The sequence below is a fragment of the Prunus mume genome, linkage group LG2, assembly GCF_029339155.1.
Source record: "Prunus mume cultivar Tortuosa linkage group LG2, ASM2933915v1, whole genome shotgun sequence".
Lineage (NCBI taxonomy): Eukaryota > Viridiplantae > Streptophyta > Magnoliopsida > Rosales > Rosaceae > Prunus > Prunus mume.
The window spans coordinates 202,521-211,544 of NC_142699.1; the positions used below are offsets into that span (position 1 = coordinate 202,521).

General features: G+C 37.7%; 3 protein-coding genes across 3 annotated transcripts; 1 reads left to right on the forward strand and 2 right to left on the reverse strand.

The window, feature by feature from the left end:
- Positions 1–66: 66 nt before the first annotated feature.
- Positions 67–1,415, reverse strand: LOC103318929 (Polyketide cyclase/dehydrase and lipid transport superfamily protein). Its single transcript, XM_008220386.3, has 5 exons — positions 1,239–1,415; positions 837–1,119; positions 588–746; positions 368–514; positions 67–267 (listed from the first exon to the last, which is right to left on the reverse strand). The coding sequence occupies exons 1-5, from the start codon at positions 1,268–1,270 to the stop codon at positions 139–141; spliced, it is 750 nt and encodes a 249-aa protein (XP_008218608.1). The 5' UTR covers positions 1,271–1,415; the 3' UTR covers positions 67–138.
- Positions 1,416–2,187: 772 nt separating this feature from the next.
- Positions 2,188–5,343, reverse strand: LOC103318930 (NAD(P)-binding Rossmann-fold superfamily protein). The gene is made up of 3 exons (XM_008220387.3): positions 4,695–5,343; positions 4,124–4,476; positions 2,188–2,509 (listed from the first exon to the last, which is right to left on the reverse strand). The coding sequence occupies exons 1-3, from the start codon at positions 5,199–5,201 to the stop codon at positions 2,344–2,346; spliced, it is 1,026 nt and encodes a 341-aa protein (XP_008218609.2). The 5' UTR covers positions 5,202–5,343; the 3' UTR covers positions 2,188–2,343.
- A 2,279-nt stretch (positions 5,344–7,622) lies between these two features.
- LOC148919366 (uncharacterized) lies at positions 7,623–8,962 on the forward strand. Its single transcript, XM_089046277.1, has 2 exons — positions 7,623–7,959; positions 8,372–8,962. The coding sequence occupies exons 1-2, from the start codon at positions 7,672–7,674 to the stop codon at positions 8,960–8,962; spliced, it is 879 nt and encodes a 292-aa protein (XP_088902403.1). The 5' UTR covers positions 7,623–7,671.
- Positions 8,963–9,024: the final 62 nt, after the last annotated feature.

Here is a 9,024-nt window from a genome sequence, read left to right on the forward strand (position 1 = left end):
ATGTGTGTGTGTGTGTGTGTGTGTGTGTGAGAGAGAGAGAGAGAGAGAGAGAGAGAGAGAGAGAGATCATATAATTGGTATTTATCACAATTAGAATTGAGGCCCTTTTCTTTTCTCCAGTTTGTACAATATAATCAATCATGTTTCCCCCCCATCCCCATCAATTGGACAAGCTTGTGCCAGTTTCTTTAGATTTTCAATGATCATAACCAGTCTGTTGTTAAGTCGATTGACAAAGCACCTGGGCATCCATCCAGCAGGATCTAACTGGATCATGACAACAAAGGAAAATAAATAGGAATCCTGCTATTATTAAATTAATGAATGTTGTTGTTAAAGAGTAAAGAGTAGAGTACTAGTAGAGCACCTGAACAACATAGGTGACCATACAAGAGTCGCCTTTAAGCTTCTCCACTACCCATCCTGATTGCAACAGCAGTCCCCTGATTGCATTATTTTGCTTTGGTTGCAATCCAGCAGCTATCTCCTTTGGAAGTGAAGCAACTGCTACCACCTGCGCTGCACATCCCCACTGTTAAAATTTCACAAATCATTCAAATGCAATACGGAGTGTCCCTCCTACGTACCAGGGTGCCATCTTCCATGGTTTCACGTCGCTCATAGACTATGAATTCTCTATTTCTAAATAGAGGCTTAGCATTATCTCCAAACTTGAGGCGGATGATGCTGAGGTTATCTTCAAGATCTTTTATGTACCTTGCTTCTACCAGATCAGGATCCCATTGCTGCAGTAGCAGGTTGAATAAATTAAAGAAGAATCCAACAAAACAGTTACTAGTTATCTCTAAGCCAGCATCGATAAGTAACTAGTTGACCTTGGCAGCGTCGATGGCGTTGGCAACGGTAATGAATTGCTGGGGTGATACTGATGTGAGCAGCCAGCGGCTACGGAAGGTGTGAAAAGATGCAGTTTTTCCAGACCTGCGTTTTGATATCTCTACTCCGTTGTCGAGAGTAAGAACCTTCCAGCCATCATTGGCATTATTCCCAGTCCCAACCCTAGTGTCCCTGTTCGAGTCTGAAGCAGACAGTAACTCTTGTATGCAGCTTTCACTTGCAAACTGCACATACCTTTTAAGCGAGTCTTCACTTATGGACCTGTGAGTGAATTCATTTGTTGTTGTTGTTGGTAATTAATTAATTACTCAGACTCATCATAGATAGTAGAGAAGATAGAATGAAAATGAATTAAGTAAGAAACGCTAGCTAGAGATTACCAGGATCGGCTGCAAGGTGCTGGACTGGTCATCTCTAATCTCGTCTTGTGGTGATCTGCTCTGCTCTGAATTGAATGGAGTTGGAGGCTTGTCTCTTTTCTTTTCTTTTCTTTTCACATAAAGCTGCTTGCTTTAAGATTAAGGGAGATTGTGACTTATTTGTGAAACGACTGTTGGAAGGATATATAAACAAGGAAGAAAAGTTGATAAGTGTAGTAGTAGAATATGAATAATATCAAGTGGGCCAAGAGGTGATTGGAGCACATGCAATGCCAGAGGAACCTCCATGATTTGGAACTGCACTTGTCTCTCTCTCTCTCCCCCCAAAAATCAGAAGAATAGTAAAATGAGTGGATGGATGGATTGATTCTTTTGTTGTCAAAAAGGGGTGAGAGCAAGGGTAGGGAAGATGATATGCACATGGAGTGTTGGAGGCTTTTAAAAATAAAACAAGGCAAAGAGTTGCAACTTCCAAGCAAGAGGACAGAGGAAAAAGAAAAACAGGCTAAAAACTAACAGAAACAGAGTGGCAAAAAAGAATGACCAATAGTAAGCTAGCTTAAGCCAAAGACTGTTTTATCATCTAAGCTCTGCCTGGTACAGGGCAACAAAGACGCCCCTCAAACACCCACTCTCCTTTGTTCATTAGGAGGACCGCCAATCACGTGCCTTAGAATAATAGGAAGGACCTTCTACTCTCTCTCTCATTGTCCTGGTATTCACTCATCATTCATTCATATAACAAGCATATTTAGATTTGGCCAGTTGTCCAGTGCAATAAAATTAATTGATATTCCAATCCAGTCATCTGCAATTGCATGCGGCCTGGATTTGTGAAATTTGGACTGATGCTCTTCATCATCTCATCACATGCTTGTAGTTTCAGAATACTGTGATTGTGCAGTAAACAGAAGACGAGGGAGTTAGTGTAATGGTTTTTGGGAACTAATTCACTAAAACAATTATAGTTTACTTTTAAATATGTATATATGTATATATCGTAATGATATTCCGACCCATGATAATGCACTTCTGGAACCAACAAAAGAAAAGGCAATGATAAAAAGGTGCATTTCATTTGAACTCATTATTACTGCCAACTATTTTAATTGGATGGGGACATTTCCTGCTTCAAAAAGCCTTTAGCTTTGAGGCTCTCCACTGTGTCCCTGACAGCATCTTCAACTGGTTTAAAGACCATCCCCAGATCGATCAATCTCTTTGCAGCATCCTTGCATTCCTTTAGGCCTGGTTGGGTTTCCTCACTAAACCTGTAAGTCGTTCAAGTCAACATCAACACCTACTTTTCTCTACGAAACCAGTCAAATCAGTAACGACAATATGATTCGATCAACAGGAAGAAAAATGCTATCTAAATCAAAACATGTCTTACATTGTCACCAATCTGAACCGATACAAGTTGGTATTAATGACAACTTTAATTTTGTTTTATTGGATTATCTTTGGGTTCACTTGAAGCCTGTTTCCATCTGACATGCACTGCCCAATTAACCTTGGTCCAACTTGCCTCAAACAATTTGAAATTCTTACTGTCGATGAAAAATTATGAAAAGGCAAAGCTAGTTATAAAAGGCCTTTCCCTTAAACCATACAAGACCGGCCTAGGGAAAGAATGAAGAATTGATGCAATGACAACAAAAGTGATTACAAGCTTGTTAAATTACACTACAAGAACTTCATGCATCCCAAGACATTAAAAGTAGTATGGGCAATCATTAGATTGATGCATATCATCTTTGAAATTCAAAATTCTCATCATCAAGACCCGGGACTGTCTTGAAGCATTTGAAAAAAAAAAAAAAAATTGGGGAAGGGGCGTTTAAAAAAAAACGGTTTATTGTTGATTTACCCCCTAAACTTGTAAGATATTTTCAATTTGCACCCTCATTTTTTTTTGTTGGAAAATTAAGTACATGAACTAATTTTTATTGCCAATTCCCCCCACCGTCTAAATCTCAACATTTCATCCAATTTGCAGTTAAATATGAGGGCAAATTGGTCATTTTATATGTTGAAATAATATAAAATAAAAAATGGGCCCACCCACTTCATCTCTTTTCCCTTTTGTTGTAATTGAAAATACAGAGGGGAGGGGGGGAGCTCGAATGGGAAGAGAGGGGGTGGGGAGAGGAAGAGATGGAGAAAAGGAGGGGTGGCTTGCGGGGAGAAGAAAATGGTTGGTTGCGGGGTTATGAGTTCGTGGGGCTGTAGGTGAAAAAACATCTGGGTTTGTTTGGGGGGTGGGTGGGAGCTCGAATGGGAAAGGGAGAAAGAGAGTATAGGTAAACAGCAATAACCAAATAATCATTTCATGTAAACGAGGCAACAAGAGAATATAGTCAGTAGTGCACCGCATTGAATGAGATCATTACACTGATATAAGGTATACTTCAAATTGCCCACTACTTGCAATACAACAAATCCATCACTTTTAAGTCCCATTTGAAGATCATTCAAGGATATTCTGCTTCAGAACATTCCCACTGAAGAACAGGTTGTGGATGTTTTTCGACTAAAGGTTTACATAGTCCAATCATTGTTCATTATTGTTCCAATCTCAGGCTACGATTCCCCAGCTGACATCGAGGGGGGATAACGTTTAGAGTATGGTCGTGTGCTGCTAGGTGATTGCTTAGCTATTAAGCCATCTAGTCGGTTATGAGTCGTGAGCATTCTACTGAATATGTATACTCAGATTCTCTTGTAATTTCATTCATTCAGAAATACAAAACCAGAATATCATCTTCTGAGTTCTCTACTGTTGTGAATATATATATAAATATATATATATATATGTATGATAAAATCTAGCATATATAAAATCAACAAGTAAATAACAAAAAGTGAGGAACTTTGACACCAACCTGTGAAGTGGAAATTGAGGATAGAGTTTGGAGACCGTGTCAGCAAAGTGAGAAAATTGGAAGGTACCATTGGTGCAAAGGTACCTGCCAGAAGCAGCAGGAGTCTCAAATAGCAAAAGTTGTGCCTTGGCAACGTCTTGAACATGGACAGCCCCCAACCAGTGATACTCTTGGGTATCGTCAGAACCGTGAAGCAAGTTGAGCAAAACAGCACAGCTTGCATTGAGAGTGCTAGGCTGCAGGAGCGGCCCAAGACATGTGGCTGGATGGATGGCCACTACATCCAATCCATGCTTCTCCGCAAAATCCCACGCTGCTTTCTCACCCAGTGTCTTTGACACCGGATACCATTTCTGTATGTACAAAATTAAATAATTATGAAATATGCACATTCGCTAACAATTATACCTACTTTTTAAAAATACTAAATTACTCTAAATTAACCTAATTTACAAGGGGCTGGGGATTCGAACTTGGCTGCAAACTCACTGCCCTGCCCTAACCCACATCTGTGATAACGAATATACTATTAAAATGAATGAAATCACAATTTCGCAATGATCAGAAGTACCTGGCGGGCTTTGCAGTAATCGAGGTCGGTCCAGGAGGACTCATCGAAGGGCTTGTTGGGGGGCCAAGAGGGGTTGGGGACCATGGCAGAGATGGAGGAGGTGAGGACGACGCGCCTGACGCCGAAGCGCAAGGCGGCTTGGAGGACATTGAGCGTGCCCTGGACGGCGGGCAGCACTAGCTCAGCCTGGGGGTCGGTGGGGTCCTCGAGGGTGCAAGGGGACGCCACGTGGAAGACACCGTGGCAGTCCTCGATGGCTCTGGCGACGGCGTCGGCGTCGAGGAGGTCGGCCTCGAAGATGGTGATATTGATGTCGTGAGGAGGGAGGCCACAGGCAGCAGGGAGGTTGAGGAGGTGGGAGGAGTCGGAGGCAGGATAGACGGAGGCGTGGATGCGGGTGTAGCCCTCTTCCAGTAAAGTCTTCACCAACCATGACCCTATGAACCCATTGGCTCCAGTGACGCACACCGCCTCCTCCTTCTCCTTCATCTTCTTCTTTTCATCCATTCTCTCAAGTCTCAACTGAGGTGTGTTTGTCAAGTGTCAAGTCTCAACTGAATCTCTCTCCTGTCTGTCTCTCTTCTTTACTTTCTTGTTACCGGATTAACCGCAACAGTCAAGTAACGTGTTCCACCAAAAACACTCGAAACATTCTCAGCGCCATATCTCAAACTCAATTCCGTTTCCACGCCGGCTAACAACTCTTTTAGGCCCATTGTTCACAGAAAGGATTTGAGAATCACTATGTCATTTTTCACGTTTGTTTTGAGTATGAATGGAAATAAAGTTTATATAATTTTTCAATTATACTCATATTAAATTAAAAACAACAAATGCATATTGTAATTCTAAATTGTTAATGGGAACAAAATAATTATGAAAAATGTGCATTTAATGTTGTTCATTTTCCTAAACTTTCTCATGAGGGGAGAAAACAAAATCCAAGTTGGGATAAGGGCTTCATTTTCCCCTTACTTTTCCATGTGTCAAGCAACTATTTCTCATGAACTTACTAAACATAGGAAAACAATTGATTTCTCATCCATAAGTCTCATTTCCCATGAACCAAGCGGGTTTCATTGCAATTCATGTTTATTTAATAGATTTATTTACACTAGTACCCCCTTAGGTTTTCGACTTTTACACAAAACCTCCTGAGGTTTCAAAAATTATAGTAACATCCCATGAGGTTTTAAATTGTTTTCACAAAACTCATTTTCATTGATTTTTCATCCAAAAATTGATGATTTTATATAAACAAAAAATTATCCAAAAGACAAAGTTAGCCTTTGAGATTAGATTACACATATATTCGCTGAGGTTGCTTTGTCATTTGCACACGTTTTAAAAAATGAAATCATCAAGTTTTAGAGGAACAATTAACGAAAAGGGGTTTTGTGAAAACTATTTGAAACCTCAGGAGGGTGCTCGTATAATTTATGAAATCTCAAAGAGTTTTGTGAAAAGTCAAAAACCTGAAGGAGTGTTAATGCAAATAACTTTTATTTAATATATATATATATATATATTTGGATAAGGTTATTTAATACACAATTTTTTTCATATACAAATTGATATATAATTTTGGATATCTTTGAATTTTTTTTTTCATTCAAAGCTCTAGGTATTTAAAAAAAAAAGAGTAATATTGTTGAGTTTAAAAGTGTTTTATTATTATTATTATTTATTTATATTTTAATGAAGCAATATTGAAGTTGGGGTTTCAAACTCCAAAATCAATTGATGTGGTCTATTATTTTTGGTCTTCAATTTGTTATTTGATATTACATTTAGGCAAAAATTTATTTGACCACCCACTTTAAACATGTATTTTCATTAAAATACAACTCATTTTAGTTTTAAAACTCATGCCTTTACTAAAAAAATGCCATCTTTACTCAAGTTTTACAATGTCACGGAATTTTTACAGTTCGTTTGAATTAGGGAAATAAACTTAGAATTTTAACAAAAGTCATAATTTCTAAATTGATATAAACCAATTCCCATGTTTGGATAAAAAACTATATAAATTTAGAAATTCTGCATGGGATAAAACATGGAATTTGGAGATCACAAATCTCAATTTTAAATTCTCTCTAAAAATCGTCATTTTTAAAATCCCAAGAGAGATTAAATTTTTAAAAAAGATAACTTTACAAATAAATGTTAAATTCCTTGTTTTAAATCCATCACCCAAACAAGAAATTTTACAAATTTTAGAACATTAATTTCGTCTTTTTAAATTCCGTCATTTATGAAATCTTTTATTATACTTTTAAATTTCCTCATCCAAACGCAATTTAAAGTTGGTGGCATTACCGAATTTAACATAAGGGAAAGGCACCAAATTGATTTTAACACATATTTTAACATAATGGACTAAATTGACGTGTGAATCAAAAAATTAAAGTGATTGATTTAAAAATTTGAAAACTTCAAAGATTATTAGTGAGAAAACCCTTAGAGCATTTTCAGCAGCCCACTCGGGCTCGGTGGGAGAGCCCAAAGCGACTTCGGCAACAAGTCTTGGCCGGCGTGTGGGGCCCACTTGCTTGGGCTGGCGGCGGAGGCAACAGAGCGAGAGCCCGAGTGCGGTGAAGTCATCGCGATGCGTGGCGTCGTGATTGTAAATTTTTACCGTTAGCGCGTGCATTGCAAGCGTTAAAAAATTCAAAATCGCGCGTCGACTTTTTGCGATGCGTGACGTGGCAGCCTCTCGTCCTTCGATTTCGCCTTGTCTAATCCAACGGCTGGAATTTTTCCAGGCAAAAATGATGAAAAAATCGTAAATTTTTTTAAAAATCCCAAAAAATACTGACTTTTTTTTCTATAAATACCAACACCTACTCTTCAGTTTTAACAACAAATTCTCATACATCTTCTCCTTCTCCAACTATTATTCACTTTCTATTCAATATTTTCTTCACTTTTTACTATAAATTGTTTTCATTTTTAAGTATAATTTTTCTCTATCATTATGGCTTTTTCTCAAGAAACCGGAGGGGCATGGAGCATCATGGAAGATGTCTTGTTGTGTGAGTGTTGGGTCCAAATTAGTCATGATCCCATATCGGGTAATGAGATGAAATTCAGTCAAATGTGGAAAAAAATTCTTCACGAATTTGTTGAAAGATCGGATTCCACCAGTACGGAAAGTGCATTGTCAAGTCGGTGGAAACTTCTCAACAAAGAGTTGGGGAAATGGAGAGATGCCCTCACAAAAGCGATGAATAATCATGCAAGCGGGGAAAATCTAAGCGATGAGGTAATTATTTGTAATTTTCATTTTATTAATTTTAATGTCCTATTAATTTTAATTTTAATGTTTCTTGCAATTAGTATATTTTGTTAATATTTCTTGTATTTCCATATGTATTTAAATGTTTCTTGCATTCTTTATATTTTGTTATTATTTCTTGTATTTCTAATATTTATATAAATGGTTGTTGCATTCTCTATATTTTTTTAATATTTCTTGTATTTCCATATTTATTTGAATGTTTCTTGCAATTTTTATATTGTTTTTATATTTCTTGTATTTCTAATATTTATTTGAATGTTTCTTGCATTCTTTATATGTTGTTAGTATTTCTTGGATTTTCATTCATATGTTTATCTTTTTTGCATTACCATTTTTTTTTTTAAGTTCCTTGCTTATTCAATTTTTTTATATATAGATTGTGCAAGCTCAAATGTTCTATGGTGCTACTGGACTAGGGAAAAAAAGTTTCACCCATACCCAATGTTGGGAGGTGGTGAAGCATTGTAAGAGATTTAGCATTTTTCCAACGGCTCCAATGGTGGTGTTAAACGAGACGCCACTTCATGATTCACAAGCTTCGGATTCGCCTATGGAATCCCCTATGAGTGAAGACTTACCCATTCAAAAGGAGCCGAGGCTTATGGGGAGGAAGGCGGCAAAGGCAAAGAGAGGAGTTAATCCTATGAGTAATACCTCTAAATTTTTGGAGGAAATTGCAAGGCAAAGCGCCTTGAGAATTGAAATAGACAAGAAAGTCCAAGAAGATGATAGGGCAATGACAATAGAATTTGCTAAAGAAAGGGAGTATGTACGCAAAGAAAGGGAGTATCGACGCAAAGAAAATGAAGAAAAGAAGGATCGGGAAACCATGACCATGAATACAAGCCACATGTCTCCTGAAACAAAACAATATTGGAAGCTAGAACGAAAGGCTATTATGAGACGAAAACTTTTTCGTGATGATAGACCTAGCAATACGGATTGGTTAAATGATGAAAACCGTTAGTTTGCTTGCCTTTTCATTTCATTGTATTTTAATGTTTTGTTTTAAAAATTAGTTGGAATTCA

Coding starts and splice junctions, on each gene's coding strand:
- LOC103318929 (XM_008220386.3), bottom strand. CDS start 1,270: ATGACCAGTCCAGCACCTTGCAGCCGATCCTG. Junction 747..836: donor ACGCCATCGACGCTGCCAAG/GTCAACTAGTTA, acceptor CTGCTACTGCAG/CAATGGGATCCTGATCTGGT. Junction 515..587: donor CCATGGAAGATGGCACCCTG/GTACGTAGGAGG, acceptor TGTGCAGCGCAG/GTGGTAGCAGTTGCTTCACT.
- LOC103318930 (XM_008220387.3), bottom strand. CDS start 5,201: ATGGATGAAAAGAAGAAGATGAAGGAGAAGGAGGAGGCGGTGTGCGTC. Junction 4,477..4,694: donor ATTACTGCAAAGCCCGCCAG/GTACTTCTGATC, acceptor TTGTACATACAG/AAATGGTATCCGGTGTCAAA. Junction 2,510..4,123: donor CCTCAATTTCCACTTCACAG/GTTGGTGTCAAA, acceptor AACGACTTACAG/GTTTAGTGAGGAAACCCAAC.
- LOC148919366 (XM_089046277.1), top strand. CDS start 7,672: ATGGCTTTTTCTCAAGAAACCGGAGGGGCATGGAGCATCATGGAAGAT. Junction 7,960..8,371: donor GGGAAAATCTAAGCGATGAG/GTAATTATTTGT, acceptor TTTTATATATAG/ATTGTGCAAGCTCAAATGTT.